This window comes from Eulemur rufifrons, chromosome 29, assembly GCF_041146395.1.
Source record: "Eulemur rufifrons isolate Redbay chromosome 29, OSU_ERuf_1, whole genome shotgun sequence".
Taxonomy (NCBI): Eukaryota; Metazoa; Chordata; class Mammalia; order Primates; family Lemuridae; genus Eulemur; species Eulemur rufifrons.
This window is the reverse complement of record NC_091011.1, coordinates 84,270,115-84,286,953: the sequence shown is the minus strand read 5'-3', so window position 1 is coordinate 84,286,953 and position 16,839 is coordinate 84,270,115. Positions and strand designations below refer to the sequence as shown.

Genomic DNA, 16,839 nt, shown 5'->3' with positions numbered 1-16,839 from the left:
TTTGCTCCACTACCACTCAAGATCTAGGATGAATTCTTTCTTTTAGTTCCCCAAATCCAAAGGAAAATTAGTTCATTTCCAGTCTAGCCCCAGCTATACTGCATAGGGCCATAGAATTATTTTTTTTTTTCCAAAATGGAAAGTTGCCTTAATGTTTATTTTGTTTTAAAAATATGTATATATGACCTTTGTAAAAAAAATTAGACAATACCAAAGCCAAAAGGAAATTAAAAATGACCACCGATCCCCCAGAGGAAACACCCAGTTCTGTTTTAGAGGAGGAAGCCAAGGTCTAGAGCTAAAGGAAGGGACTTGCCCAGGGTCTCATGTGTTCTTTGTCCTCAGGTCAAAACCACGATTTTAGACGGCCCTTGATTTCTGTTTCTGGCCATCTGTTTCCTGTACACACCCTGCACTTTCCCATTAAAGTTGGCTGGACCATAAATCCTCACTTTCACTATTCCCATAAATGATCAGATTTTACAAAGTCCTGAAGGGTGAACAAGGATTTACCAAATCTCAGAATAACACGATTGGAAGGTTCACCTTGAAATGTGAAAAGATAAACTTAGTACAAATATATGGAAATACTTAAGTACTTCTCTCTCTTAAGATGAAAGAAAGACAGAAAAAGAAAGAAGGAGAGAAAGAGAAAGGAGAGAAAAGAAAGAAAACAAAGAAAAGACAGCAGATAGAATGTAATATTCCGAGAGAAATAATACAGACAAAAATTAAGTTAAACAAGGTTAGGATAAATTCATGTAAATTTATTTTAGGTTATTAAAGGTACCTAACTAAACTTTAGTGTGTACATTTCTTGTAAGTCTAACATTAAAGGAAGGCAAATCTTATTAAAGGAAGACACCTCTTATTCTGTCCAATGCTGAGTCATCTGACCTCAGGTTCTCCCGATAGCCTACAGAATATCTTCATCCAGCAAATATTTATTAAGCATCAACCACGTTTAAGTGTCTGTACTGGGGATGGGAGAAATAATGGTAACAAATAAGCAGACATGGCTTCCGCCTTTAAGTGCCTCCCAGCATGCAAGGAAACCAATGGATAGCAAGACCAGAGAACAGGTCAGGCCAGCGTACAGGGGCTGGCCTAACAGAGTAGGGGCTAGAGAGACTCTGGGTGTTTGCTCTGACCACCAAAGAATGAAATCCTTCCGATTTCCCATCTGGGACAATGCAGAGACCTTCCTTCCAGCACCTCAGACTTACATTCTTTGGAATTACCTTTGAGTTTTTCCTTCTCCTAAAAGGTTTGCTAGTTCTCCCTCTATAAAAATTCTCATATTTGATCTTTCTTCATTTCCATATTCAATGCCCTGATTCAGGTCCTCATCACTGTATACGCAATACCAACTCTACCCGGGCCGATATCCCCATGTTCTAGTCCACTGCAGATAACTTTCTGCAATACACTTGCATCACACACAACTCCTTTGTTAAGCCTCTGTCTATTCCTTTTATGTGAAGCAGAAACAACCAAGATGTGCAAGTTCAACCCCTTTTTCCCTCAAGCACTCAGCAGGTTTCTTGTACCAGGATTCTTATTTCTGCCTCTGAGCTTTTGCTGGCACTATTCCCTCACCTAGACAGCCTCCCTTTCCCTCTCCATCAGCATCACTACTTCCTCCGTGGCTTACCACTTCCAAGAAACTTTTTCTGATTAGTTTCATTGAAGGAGATGACTGCCTTTCCTTCTCTTGGCATTAACATAGCTCGGGCTATGTTGCTATGTGGTTTCTTACTTGTTTAGCTAGTCGACAATGATAATAGCTATCATTTGTGAAAAGGCCACTATGTGCCAGGTACCGGGTGAGGCTATTTATGAAGTTCACGCATCTTCACAACAACCACACAAGCTATGTAGATATTAAGTCTATTTTGTAAATAAGGCAACTATAGCTTAGAGGGAAGTCACTTGCTCATGGCCACACAGCTCATGTGGGGAACAGAGCTAGGATCTGAACCCACAGAATGCAGGTACCATTCATAGAGCCATGTGTATGCGCATAGGCATTCCACAAACGGCAGCCAGCTCTGGCCACGTTTATCTTCCTTTGCATTCTCCACACAAGTAAGTTGAACATAGAAACGATACTCTCCATTATAGGTGTATATTTCCAGTTTTTTACTGCAGGATTACTAAGGGATCACCTCACCACCATCTTTTCATCTGTGTATTGGGATTACTGGCAGGCAAAATTAATTTGATTTTAAGATCATTGTTTACCATTTTTCTTCCTATGGATGCCTACTCTGCTTTCTCAATAGATTTAAGCCACATTAAATGCCACTGTCCTTTGCTCTGAGGTCTAAACATTTTAAAATATGCATTCATGCTGTGGGTTCCATACCCCAGTGCTTTCTTTACCTCCCCAACCTGCCGTCAAAGTCACCACTGCAGAGGCCTCACACAACATAACACCTTCCCACTGCACCCGGAGCCCTGCAGTAACACAGTCCCCGACTCTTAACCTGTACTGCACAGATCACGGGATTTGGATGATTTTCTAATAAGAATAAACATTTGTCACAAGATTTCTTTGTGGCTTTTTGCCTTTACTTTTTTTTCTGTTGAAGACTCTCATTTCCTAAATGGTTCCAGTATTTAATGTTTGGCATTTTTCTGTCATTTCTATATTATATGTGCCTTTTAAACCTTTATTCACACATCACCTTTGTCATTTTAAAATTCCAACATGAAAGGTCTTGATTAAATGTAAGTAACTATTTTGCTCTTCTTAAATACTTTACTTGGTGCTCATTTGTTTGTTTTCCTTTTGTAATGCAGAATTTAGAGTCTTAACTGAAAAATTTTCCATAACTGGTTTTTCAAGCAGATAAGAGTGCAATCACCTTTGGCCCTTCCGAGGGACGGTCTCTGAGGCCGGAAACCAACACTGTTAGTAATGGGATGCAAATATTTTCAACCCGGATCCTTACCTTTCTGCTTCCAGTCGCATCTCCTCTCTCTTTTGCCTCCTCAGTTCTCTGCGACGTTCAAAATCATCCATGGTGAGGTCTCAGGTTTAGGAAGACCAGATAATGTCTGGATCTGAAGGGGAGAAGGTAGAGTCGATATCACAAATGTCTCAGAGTATTAACTCTCATGAATCACTTTGCTTCCCCTTCCCCCCACTTTTTTCATCTCCCTATTTTTCCTTTACTGTTAAGAAAAATACGTTAGAAAGTTGATAAGGTGATAAGGTAGGCAGTGATCAGTTTCTGACTCCTGAGCTGAGTTAAATTCAGGCTCATTCATGAAATGATTAGAGACAAATAAGTAAGATCCCAGGATTACATTTAAAAAAAAAAAAAAAAAGGAAGAAGATCTCAGGAGACAGAGAGGTTTTGAAAGCTTGAAATATATTGGTAGAATCACTTGCGATTCTACTGAATGATTTTGTTCTTTGTAACTTGCTGAACCCCAGACAAAAATTATGAAAAAGTGAACAAAGAAAGAGGAGAAAGCCAGAAGAGTGATAAACAAAAAAGGAAAGTGGCAAGGAAAGGAATACGTAGGAACTAAGAAAGAAGTAAAACAGAAATAAAATAATACAGTATCTAGGCATACAATGTGCATATTCTAACAGCAGCATCAGAATTTTAATAAAGACTGCACCAATAACATCATAAATAAACATAATGAGGCAACATTTTAAAAAGCAGTTAAGTTGTAATCAAGCTGTTTTCTGAGCTCAAAAATCCCAACTCTTTCTACAGATGTAATCCAACCATTTTACTCTTTCCTACCTCCTCTGTGATGGTTTTAATTCCGGAAAGATCTTCCCCTTCCAGCTCTTCAAATGAGGAGCCGGCTTCCCCTGCTTTTCTGTGCCATGGAGTCAAGTATTCCAGAATTCCCCTGCAGCCCCCAAACCCAAAATGACTACCAGAAAAGGGGAAGCTGGCTCTTTTTGTCCTTGCTTTGTTTACAGAGCTGTCAGTGGTTAGTTAAACTCGGCTTGGAATCTGGCATTTAAGGCCTGCTTGAAGATTGTTTCCTGTGCGGAACGGGAGGCCTCCACTTCCTCTGGAATCCTAGACTCTCTGCTGCACTCGGATCACAAAAATATTTTCCAGCCCTTTCTGTGCACATGAGACGAGCCATTTGCCCTGCGTAAGAAAATAAGGAGCTGTACAAGATCTAAAGCCATCCCACCTGATTGCATCTTTGTCTGAAGGAGCAAAAAGCAAAACTTAACATTTTCAAAGCCAAGTTCAGAAACTTTCTTAAATAAATTGTCAAATTCTTTTATTTTCAAGAGGTTTTTTTTCCTCTTAAAAAAAAAAAAACCCACAAAAACAAAAACAAAACCTCAGCCAACAAAAACAAAACTACACAATGTTTGAATTTTTTCCCCCTTTCTTATCCTCTAGGGTATTATTAATACTGCTTATAAATCTTTAGAAACTCGAATCTTGGTGTTTATTTAGGGTTTAAAATTTTTGATCAGTTTTTCTATCTTACTCTTAGCAGGAGTACTTCCCAAGGCTTTGCTAGGTATGAAGGAAACAACCAGTTTTTTCTCTTATTATTTCATCAACCACAAAGAATTTCTCTACATTTTCCAGTCTAATATCTCCATAATTATCAGCATGAAAAAACGTGACTTGAGGGTCCCCCAAGAGAACATCTGAGGGTCTTTCTTCCAGGGCTGGGCTCCTGTTCTGACCAGGGCAGGGGTGTGTGAGGACAGCCCCATGAACAGCAGGGTTCAGACATGGGTGCTTGAATGCTACGTGCAGAGAGAGAAGAGTAGACTCTTCTCTACAGTCTTTTATTGCGTATAAACCCCCTCTTGGATAACTATAGCAACAGTAAACAGCAATGGAAGAAAGAGGTCTGTCCGTAAGCAAACAATTTTACTTTTCATATCCAAGTAGCTTGGAGAGCATCCTCTGATCCTCTGGTTCTTGCTCCGACCTCATCAAAGTTAAGGAGTCATTCTGGCTGCCTGTCAGCACGCAACAGGGGTTCTCGGCCTGTATCTCTGGTGGAGGTGCTAATGAGCAGTGAAATAAGTATCTCCAAGCAGGCCCAAGATGCACGTGGTTTGCAGAGCCGGGCAGTATCTTGGAATGTTCAAAGGGAAGTGAAACTGACTAACGCGGTGTGGTCACTTGGGCGGCTGACCATCCTCACTGGCTCCTGACCCACGCAAATTCTTTTTCTTCCGTCTATTCCCTCCTCCTACTCCTCACCTTTTATTACTTACTTGGGCACTTTTTTTCTTTCCCAACCATAGAAAAGCTACCGATCATTTGAATGCTGCTGAGTATGGGTGTGGGGGCACCGAGGGGGAGAGGGGAGAGTGAGAGTGTGAGTGTGCTACTTCCTGCATCTACAGAGCAGCGCCCTTCTGGGTTATGCTTTGTGCGTAGGGGGGTGGGTGTAGCTGAGGGATAGGAGAGTGCAACAGCACATCTGTGTACCGTGTGTTATGACTCTCTCGGTTGGGTGTGTGTGTGTGTGTGTGTGTGTATGCGTGTGTGTGTCTTGTGTTGGGGAGAGAAGGTGTGTGTGTTTGTGAAAATGGCTTTTGGTTGGTCTCAACACAGGATGGGCCTGGAGGTCTTCTTTCATCCTCACACCCTTATATCAGAGCTTTCCTGAGTTTTCTCTGGCACTGCTCTTTTGTAAGGGGAGCTGTGTCTGGCTAGAATTGTAAATGTTTTTTTTTTCCTCCCTCTTTCGGGAGCAGCAGCTTCCATGTCCCCAGCCAGTAATCCCTCATTTCCTCCCCTACCCCCAGTCAGTGCTGAATTCTTTCCAGCAACATTGGTTAGGAAACAAACTCCCAACCAATGAAGGAATGAAATGTCAAGGCGGGGAGATTCCATAAATTGTACAGCTCTCAAGTGTCACAAATAGGCAGAGGAGCACGAAAGAGGTATGTACGGATGTACGTGACAGATGGCTTCTTGACAATTTTTGTGAAAATCTTTTTTTGTGCTCGGGACATTGTGATCACGCTATTGACAGGACTCTGATGTGACTCCTTTTGTAAAGTGGGGGACAAAACCCTTTACAAAGGCAGGTAAATCATTACCTGTTGAAACATCTGTCCTTTCAATATGGATTCTCATATACTGGATTTTCTTAAAATAGGGCACACCTATGCTGCTGTGATCAGGGAATAAGTTAGTACTACAGATTTCAAGTCACTCAACACACTGCCCTTCCTTTTGGTAACCAAGCCACAAAGCCCGTGGCCCAGGTGATCGGCACGATGTGATACAAGGTGTGTCCTGTATATTACTATCACTTTCTGGCTTCCAGAACTTTCTTCTCTTCCCTTTTCTTCTCTATGTCTTTCCTTCTCTGCTTCCTTTCAAGGATAGAATATTTACTGGCATTTCTTCTGCCATTTCTTTTTTTATTTTTCTCTTTCTAAATCACTTCTTTTTTTCCTTCTCCATCTCCCTCCCAGTACTTGGAGTTAAAGTATATTTCTATTTAGTAAATCTAATTTATGATTCTTTTCCTCTAAAAAATTGGGTTTAATTTCTGATGTATGTCTTTCAACCAAAAAATCTATTATGTTTTATATTCAAAAAGTTGTTGGATTCCCCCTACCCCCCATGGGTATGTGACCCTGACTATAGATATTTTCTGTGACTCCTTTATAAAGAGAACTAGTCTTATTTTTGCTTTTGTTTGAATCAGGGTTTGTGGCAGATAAGACATTTTAGATGTGTACATGTGTGTCGGGGGCTGTATTCACACATGCACACATACATGTGTAAATGCAGTCAAGAGAAGTTCGTGAGCAGGTGGCTCTCTAATCCAACACTCAGTGATCAGGGGACAAAGCCATATGGAGAAAGCTAAGTTCTATTTACTTTCTGGGCAGTGCCAATACTGGTCTTGGAATGCATCAAAAATAAAATCTGTAGTGTTAGGGGCACTGAATAAGTTAATGCAGCTTCCTCCAAAATTAACTAATATTTATTGACTATGTACTATGTGATAGACCATTTTTTAAGCCTTTTAAATTTTTAATGAATAGGCTTTATTTCTTAGAGCAGAAAAAACCTGAACAGAAAGTAGAGAGTTCTCCTATACTCCCTCTCCCCTGCCCCTGCCCACGCTTTCTCCTACATTTGGGTTGAATTGTGTCTTCCCATCCCCCACCCCTCACCCCCGGCCAACAAATATACATTGGAGTCCTCACCCCCAGTACCTCATGTGACCTTATTTGGAAATAGGGTCTTTGCAAACGTAGTTAAGATGAGGTTATTAGGGTGGACCCTAATCCAATATGACAGTGCCCTTAGGAGAAGCGGAAATTTGGCACAGACAGACCCAGACACGCACAGAGATAATGTGAAAACATGGGGAGATGCCACGAGAAGATGGAAGACGAGGAACGCCTGATGCCACCAGAAGCTGGGAAAAGGGCATGGGACAAACCCTCCCCAAGCATCTTCGGGGGGAATGTGACGCCTTGATTTTGAACTTCTAGTCTCCAGAACTGTGAAACAATAACTTACTATTGTTCTAGGCCAATAAATTACCACTGTGGTACTTTGTTATGGCAGCCCTAGGAAATGAACACATCCTATTAACACCTTGCAGTAGTGTGATGCATTTGTTACAACTGACAAACTTATATTGATACATTATCATTAACTAAAGTCCATAGTTTACATTAGGGTTCTTTTTGTGTTGTACGGTTGTATACGTTTTGCAAATGCATAATGTCATGTATTCACCATAACAGCATCATGCAAAATAGTTTCATTGCCCTAAAAATCCCCCATTCTCTACCTATTCATCCGTTCCCTCTCCTCACCCCCAACACCTGGCAACAACTGATCTGATCTTTTTTTTGTCTCTATAGCTTTGGCTTTTCCAGAATATCATTTAGTTGGAATCATACAGTACATACTAGCCTTTTCAGACTGGCTTCTCCCATTTAACAATATCCATTTAAGTTCCCTCCATGTCTTTTCATGGCTTGATATTTCTGCTGGACTATTTAAAAATAAGCTATCTTACTTTATCTTCATCGTAAGCCTGTGAGGTAACTATTATAACTCCCATTTTACAGAATTTCAAAGTATATGCTCTTAACCACTATAGTACTCTTCTAATGATCTACTCTTTCTCTCTGGGAATTGTTTTCCATTTCAGGGAACATTTAAGATGCCCCAGAGAAGTTCTGCGAGGACTATTGTCAGTGATCTCCACTTTAATTCATCGGCTCATATAAACATAGGTAAGAAATGATCTTAAAACTTACCCACACCTTCAGTTTCAAACCCATTTGGTTTAAATTATAGAATTATCAAGTCACAAAAGATCTCAATTAGCCTTCCAAATATTTATTGAGTATTATTTTATTGTTAATGCTTTATGAAATTTGTAACTCAGGATGGCTATATCCTTGACAGCATCACTGTATACTTTTCTTTGGGATCTTGGTGTTTCTTTTCTTATATTGCACCTTCCTCATTACACACCTTCCTCCTCTAACCCCCTAGAGCATCCCCACCCCCAATATCACTATTTCTCTGCTATTGCAAGGAACCCTAGTCTTTCAACACTCATAACCATTACTAGACAGGTATTTTCTGACTAGTCATCATTTTGCACTCACTGTAAATCTCATGGCCCAACTACTTCAGTGAAGCCTCACGAAAAGATTTATACAATTCATACTTAATAAACATTGAGCATCTATTATGTGCCACACGCTCTTCTAGGCACTGGAATATAACAGTGAACAAGACAGAAAAGGTCTTTGCCTTTCTGGAACTTATATTTCAGACTTTCTTCCTTCTTGAAACCTCCACCAGGGTTATCGTGCCCATCTTCAACCTTGGATGACAACCATCATCTGCTTTCTGGTTTTTGTTCTTGAGATTCAGGGCTTTGCAAGAGAAAGCCAGGGAGTGTGTTGTGTCTATTCTAAAAATTTGTGTTAATGTCAGGTGGGCTATCACTGCAACTCACATAATCACTGCAACTCAATGATTCCTTCATCCTAGAGGTATTGGGTGGTTTCTGGGTATAACACGCTCCAGCAGATTCCCTACCTCTCTTCTTCACATGATCTTCACTCACCTCAATCCTTTAGCTGTCCTTCTCCACAAAGCCTTGGCAAACTGACCTGCACTCAGACTTAGGAGACCAGAACCAAAGATCCCTGGGCTTAGCTTCTCTGTAAAGTGAGATGGTTGCAGCAGCAGATGTCCAGAGTTTCATCTTATGCCCATAATACTACGGTTCTCTGCCTGCTTCCCTGTCCAGCACAGACGGATGCATCAAGCATGACAGATCTGCATCTCCTCCTTTCCCATTCTAAATGTTTTGAATATCTAAGTGTGTTCTCTTTGAACTTTCTGATCTAGAAATCATTAATCTTCCTTTCAAGTTGATCATATCATAGCATCCTAGATAAGAAAAATATTTTATTATCTCTCAAATGTATCTTGTGATTTTTCTACCTTTGCATTTTTATTCATTCTATTCCATCCATCTGGAATGAGCTCCCCTCTTTTCTTTGCTATCCATATTCTATTCAATCATAAATTTCTGGCTCAAATTTCACTTCCTTCACGATGCCTTTCCTGAGGACCCTAGCTCAAAAGTGAGAGCTCCCTCCTTGAACAGCTATAATTCCTTTGGTTAATTGATAATGCACTGCCTTGCTGCAGCTCATCAATATTCTCTTTAACTAGTCCCTAAATGCTTTCATTGATATTTTACTTTCCATATACTTTTGTTCTTAAGCCCACTTATGAAAAGATAGAGTCTTTAAAAAAATCTCTTCACTATTGGGACATAGTAGGCACTCAGGAATTGTAGCTAGTTTGGGCCACTGGACTTTCATTCTAGATTTTACCATTCTGAGTATGGAAAATGTAACTCAAGCCAATTCATATCTCTGTGCTTTATTGACTGATCAGTGTTTACAAAGTGAATCAAAGACCTTGGTAATAGACTATGTATCTCAAAAGTTACGTAAACCCACATTTGCAGTAGTCACACAGTAAATCTGGCAGTGTTTTCTTACTGACTGTCGAAAATGAACTTTTGTCCTTTCTTAAAAAAAATCAATTTATCAACCCACTGTGCTCTTTTCTGAACTGAAAGGTTCATTTGGGACTTGAAAACCAAATAAACAAATGGATTGTAATGTACAGTTTGGACTTAATTTTAGCTCAACCTTCACCATCTTGTTCCAAAAATCTGTGCTACTTACAAAAAAAAAAAAAAAAACCACCATGCAATCATTAAAGCACATTTGTCAAGACCAGCAACATAGAAATAAGAATTAATACAATCAACCCAAGGGGCTTTGCCTTCTGAAGCTGTTTCTTTTCTCTAATCAGTGGAATCCATAACACTAAGCCCTATTAAGGGCGGGTTAACAGGTTATTTTCTGTTTTTTCCTCTCCTTCTCTGCTCAGTCTTCCATCATTACTTTTTCTCTATTCATGTTTCTCCCTTTACAAACAGAAGACCTGACAGACTTAACATTACCAAAACCAATGTCTTTATGTCCTCTCTTCCACCTAGGAGCAGTGGGCAGTTTATGTATTTTAGATTTGTGAAATGATGGTTTTTGTATGTGCTAACTTAAATGCTTAGGAAGACATGTTTAGGGACTTTAGGTTGCACCTTGAAGTGCTATCACAAATAATATCACCTTAATTTGGAGCACTTTATATTTTCAAAACTGTATGGTTATCATTAGTTGATTTTCCCAAGTAAGAAGAATAGTTTCATTCCCATTTAAAGAAAGAAGACTGAGACATAGAGAACTTTGGCATTAGCTCCTTAAATGCAGCAAATCAGTTGAAAACCAGGACTGGTATTTAGACGATCTCTAAACCAACTTGAAAGTTGCTTAAAAGAGTGAGGAGAAGTGAAAATTTGGAACACAATTTCTTCTGTTTCCTTTTGAAGAGCTAAAATACTTTTCCTTGACAAGCTCAAGAAGGATTAGACTGAAAGACACAGGTTAATACCAAACTAGAACAGGCCTGAGGCCACTGCTGCTTGGTTGGTCCCTAGAGAAATACAGATGACATAAGATGCGAAGCCTAAGACCAAGGTGGAAATTCTCCACCAACCTGTGTCCATGTTAGCCTTGGCATAGCCTTAGCATAGCCTTGCTAAAAAGCCGTGTAAATGTGCTTTGTAAATGTATGCCTGAACAATAGAGGCATACATAGAATTATCACACATAATTTAGATGTGCTGAGGGCTGGCTCCACCAGAACTATCCAACAATGGGTAGGAGGGCTGCTTAGAAGACTAAGCCCCTATGACTGAAAACAGCCAGGTAGAGGTGAAATGGCTGCTAAGGTGCTGTTAAGTGAAAAGAGATGTTTCAAGATTCTAAGGCTGTGCTGTCCAATATGGTAGCCACTAGTCACATGAGACAATTTAAACTTGAATTAATTAAAATTAAATAAAATTTAAAATTCAGTTCCTCAGCTTCACTAGTCCCATTGCACACATGTTTAGCGGCCACCCTATGAGATCATGCAGAGAACGTCTTTATCGTCGCAGAAAGTTCTACTGGACAGTGTTGCTATAATATCCTCCAACTCTTAATATGAAATGATTGCACTGTGTGAAGTAATCCTATTCACTTCACAGACACGGAGGTGTGCAAGCCTGGTCTCTGTCTTCAAAGACTCTACAATCTCATAGAGAAGATGTAATAAAACGTGAGGTGCCGTGCAGGTCAGCATCTCAATGCATGGCTGTGCTCTTCTGATTCTCTCCTTGGTTCCCTTTGTTCTCCTGCAGAGGGTCTTCTGGAGGGGGCAATCTCGCTGTGACTGGGCACTTGCTGCTCAGAGAATGAAATGCTCGGCAGATGCAAAAGAAGATGAGACACTGCCTGCAGAGAGATCACTCTTCAAATTGAGGAAAAAAGTCCAAGAGTGGTTATGGGGGACAAAAGATCAGAGGCCATGAGTCTTTACCAATTACAAATGTGCTACAGAGATCACCATATTTTACATAATAATAGTTTTGCTTGTGCATGACCCTTTGGACTGGCTGGACTACTCATCTACAAGAATATCAGCAACTCAGGGGGCTGCTTTTTGTAATTGCTTTGTTCAACCAGGTGATCAAAACCCGGATCCAGAGCCTTAGCCAGCAATCTTGCTAATACAAAGCAGGAGGGTTTAGGTGCAGGATGCAAATCTACATGTTGCTAGAAACAATCTAAAGGTGTTAACAGCAGTATCTTTGTATGTGAAATATACACTATTATTGATCAGGGACTAATTATTCCCTAGGGAATTATTCAACTTCTATTCATCATGATCATCAAGTGCCTCTACTGTATTCTGGAATAATAAAGCAAGTTAGAGTCTATCTTCTAGGAGTTTATAATCTCACATGGAAAGCTTTGAAACCAAACCAAGAGACATTATCTTGTTTTTTCCCTTGGACATAATAGATGCATAATTTAAACATGTAAATTTATAGAGAAATTAAATAATATGTTGAAAAGTGCTTAGACTGCTTCCTACTTCTTTATACATGAGTCACTTAGTAGTTTTACCCGTTTGTTAGTTCAAGTCTATCTGGACTTTTCTCCAGGTAGGAAATGGCTCAAAGTGGGTGCCTACTTAAGATTAGCACAAAACCACAGGATCTTTGAACGACTTACTCAATAATATGAGTTTTTCTGGTACACATGTTGTATTTCTCTTGGAGCACCTAGTCTATAGCTTATATTTTAATTACTAAGTACATGTAGTCTCTTCTCTAAGAGATCATAGTATCCCTTAGGTGATCACTGACTGTTGTGATCCATCAAATTTCTTGACTATTTTTCTTATACTCAGCATTGAGTTCACACTTGTTGAATTGGAATGGATTCCAGGGCATTGCTTATTCATTGGACTTAATTGGTGAACAGATGAACTTGGCTAAGATGTTATCAAAGGCTGCATCTCCAGTTGAGCTCTTAGTAACCTTGGGGATTGTGGTGGTTTACTATGGAGTTCGATTTTATATTTCAGTTTGCAGTTGTGGTTGTTTTCCTCTAGTGGAAAAGAACATTGTCTTAGAAAGACATTCTGGTTTCAGGAAGAGGGGTATTAGCTATATAACTGAGGGAATAGGTTTGTTCTGGGATGTTCAAAGAAAAAGAAGAAGAAAGAAAACATATGATGAATAAGAAGAGAATCAGGGTTCAGCTGAAACACTTCAAATTTCCATGGCCTTTGGAGATTCCTTGCCACTCCTCCATCATAATTAGAAAACACTGACATTCAGAACCGATTTAAATGCTTCCATCAGTCTAAAAAAAATGTTGCCTGATTTCGCTCTCTAACCACACTCAGTAATTAGAAACATAAGGTCCTGTTCTGGATGTTTGCTTGGGAACCTACCCCTCCCAGGCCTGGTGTCTCTACCCATTGGCTACAGGACTTTTATCTTTTCTCACCATCTCTCTTAGGAGCCCCAGCCCAGATCACAGGAAGAGTGTGAGGTTGCCATGGGCATTTCTGGAAAAACTGGAAACCTCCGGGACCACTTCAGACTTCAAAATCCGGGGAAGAAACTCGTTCTGCCTGCCCATTTGCTCACTGAAGCGCTGTAGACCTGTACTGCATTTGGAAGGCAGCAATTGGAGGATGATGAGATAGGATTTAAACCAAAAAGAGTCAAAAGGAGGCTCTTTGTGACAACCAGCTTGAAATGACTTCCTTGTTTGCTTCTGAGAATGAGAAAGATGTTCCAACAGCTGACTTTAGAGTTCTTCACTGTCTTGCAGAAAAACCTGTACTTTACAAAATGTAGGATTCAAATACAATCCAAGCAGCAGCAGCAACAGCTTTTTATTTCTGACAAAATCCACAAAGAAAACGGAAAAATACTTGTAATCAAGAACTTCAGCGCAACAGTTACCTAGCTTGTCAAATTAAAACATGTGGCAACCACCTGCTAAGCATCTTGAAAAAATGATACCTCCTTGTTTTTCTACCTGAACTAAAATTTCTTCGGAGTGCATTTGCAGTTTCCACTTTTCACACTTAAACAAAAGCTGTCCACACTATGTATAAAGATGACTAAGCAATTTTGTATTAAGTAACCAAAGAGAATCCTGCCAATTTTAGAATAATTAAGTTTCTGGAGCCTAATATAAACAGTTCCAAGAACTACATGTGGCCTACCAAAAGTATATATTACAAGTAGTCAATCTCATGGCCAGCTGGCAGACAGAGCAACCTATTAAAGTAGAATTGTTCAGAATTTGGAGTATTATTTTTCTTTTCTCCCAGTATTTTTTCTGCATCCAACTTTGTTTCTTTGGGAATGTTTTCAAGTATACAACGCAAGAAACTATTGTGGAATTGCACCTCTTGTAAACGAATGACCATTTCTCTCGAGATCCTTTGGAATGCACAAATCACTCCCATTTCAACCCTGTCTACACAGGCAGCCAAAGCAAAAGGAGCAAATGGATCTACCTTGTTCCTACTCAAGTTGTTGTGTTCATATTTTCCCTGACCATCAGAAAGGTCAACAGTGACCACAGGACAAATGAATGTGGACATTAAGCCATAGGCCCATTGGGTACCAAAACATCTTTCTGACCATATAACCTTGTACTGCCCTTACCAGGTGTTTGGTGGGCCAGACTGTCTTGCTAATAAAGGCTAAAGTCATAGATTGAATCCCACCAGGAATGAGTTAACCATTTGAGAGAAAAAAATCCTAAACTACTGCCATGTGCTATGACATTAATCTTGGCCAGCTATATGGCAGATGTAGCTTGACAACTTCACATTGAGAAAATAGAAATGGTTAGACTAACTCATGCCACCAGGACATAGAGCATACGGCCAAATGAATGTGAGTATGTCTTTACACGAAAGGCCCTCCATGTTCAACTGCATTGTAAGCCCTCTTGTCATCTTCCCTGTGTTTAAGTTAAGATACAATCAGGAGTAGTTGAGGCTCTACAACCATCATCACAATGAGAATTTCAATAAAAACATTCAATAAATATCTATGAAGTATTATTCCTGCACTAGCCCCCTCGCTTAGTGTGGCCTATAAATTGTGAACGCAACTACTCTGCCCTCAGGGTGCCCACGGTCTGGTGGTGGATGTAGGCAATAAACACAATACAAAATGGGATAAGGGTTAGGACGAAAGAAAACAAGGTGCTATGAGAGAGAACTACAGGAATGGTTTAATGGTTTCTTTTGAGTTAGAATAAAATATGGGTGATAATGGCTTTTTCAAACAAGAATGATATTAATGCACATACAGATATGCATTTGTAAAGGAAACATAAGTGTGTAAGAGCAGAGTTTGCATTCATTCATCAAATATAAACTGACATCTACTCTGTGCCAGAGTGCAGATCAATGAAACTCCTTTCCACCTCCCTCTCCTAAAGTAGGAGAGAAGTAAAGGAACTAACTAGTCTGGTTCAAGGGATGGTGAACCATTCTCACCCCTTTCTTTACCTCTTCAGGTCCTGTGTACGTAACATGTAAATAATGATCCATCAGATTCTCTTTGCCAGAATTCATGCAGACACAGGGAATCCACATGAGACATTAACTTCGCCCTGCTAAGGTGGGAGGCATGAAAGAGGGCATCTTTCTGGATCCATCCAGCTCAGTGAACTTCTGACAGTAAGAGCATGTTTCTCACCCACCATCAAGCAGAAATTTGCTGATTTAAACTAAGCTGGGTCCACTGTGTTTTTCAAACTTTGATTCATGATTCCAAGAAACAAACAGTCCATAATAAATTTATCCCAGTGGCAGAACATCTCAAAACCAGCTTTTCCACTTTGAATACCACAAACAGACCTTTTATTTGTTGACACACAGCCCCTGGACATTCATGAAAACAAGATGTTCTCTTGCTGAGTTTTAAGTTAAACAGATTTAAGTCAGGGTCTCAGCCGAATTTCAAAAACAGATGTTACATAGCAAAAAGGCTGAACTGACCCCAGCAATGAGAGGCTATTTCACTTGAACTTAGATATTCTTTCTTAGCAGGAGAAGTGATCAAACATGCCTTAAACTGGAAGCAAGAGCAACCCGAGGCTTACCACTGTCTCCACTCAGGGACTGCCTCGCAGGTCTGGGAAGCTGCTGGGCATTCAGGACTGTTGGTTTTGAGAATAAGCATTGCTGGTAAGGGCTGGTGACTGGGAGGTGTAGGTGCCTCAGTTTTGGAGGAGGTTACTGAGGAAAGATGATCTTCCTTCCACATGCCATCATCTTGTTTCTCTGTGGACCCCAGAAGCCCCTATCAAAGGGCCCCACTCTGTCCGTCCCAGGATCCCTCTCTTGTAGACACAAGTCACAGTGAGGCCAAACTCCCTAGTCCTGCCAGGATGTGGCTCCATCTCTGCCTCTGGGCCTTTGTCCCTGCTTCCTGCCTCCCATAACCTGAAGTGGCTTCCACTCCCTCTGCAAATCCCATATATTTTTCTAGAGTTTGGCTCAAGTCTTATCTTTATCCAAGAACCTCTCAGCTTCTATAGCATTGCTGGCATTGTTCTTCTTGGTGATCGATATTATAAGGCTTTGTTACTCCAGTGTTTTATAACATCTCTTTCTCTCGACCTAGTCTGAAGCTGCTCGATGTCAGGGCCTACATCTCCTTTGATATCCCCTCACAGTGCTGAGTACTTTGCTACGCATTTGTAGATGCATGGAAATGTTTGCTGAGTTGAACTGGTTGAAAAGCTTAAGAATCCTGGCCTGAGACTCCAAGTTCCACATGATGCCATAGCTGTGGCCATTCATGCTGTTTGCCCATGTTCCTGTTCTACTCCTTCTAGGTACGTTATAGAATTGTATCATA

The 16,839-nt window shown here is 40.3% G+C and overlaps 1 protein-coding gene across 7 annotated transcripts in view; it reads right to left on the bottom strand.

The window, feature by feature from the left end:
* Window positions 1–16,839, bottom strand: part of CALD1 (caldesmon 1) — a 199,617-nt gene that overhangs the window by 87,183 nt on the left and 95,595 nt on the right. For 6 of the 7 annotated variants that reach the window (XM_069462000.1, XM_069461999.1, XM_069462005.1 and 3 more), the window contains exon 3: window positions 2,958–3,069. In XM_069462000.1, the coding sequence (XP_069318101.1) occupies window positions 2,958–3,028 (71 nt within the window). In that variant the 5' untranslated portion in view covers window positions 3,029–3,069. Of the gene's footprint in view, window positions 1–2,957; window positions 3,070–3,767; window positions 3,891–16,839 lie in introns of those variants that run through there. The other variant, XM_069462001.1, reaches the window with a different exon arrangement.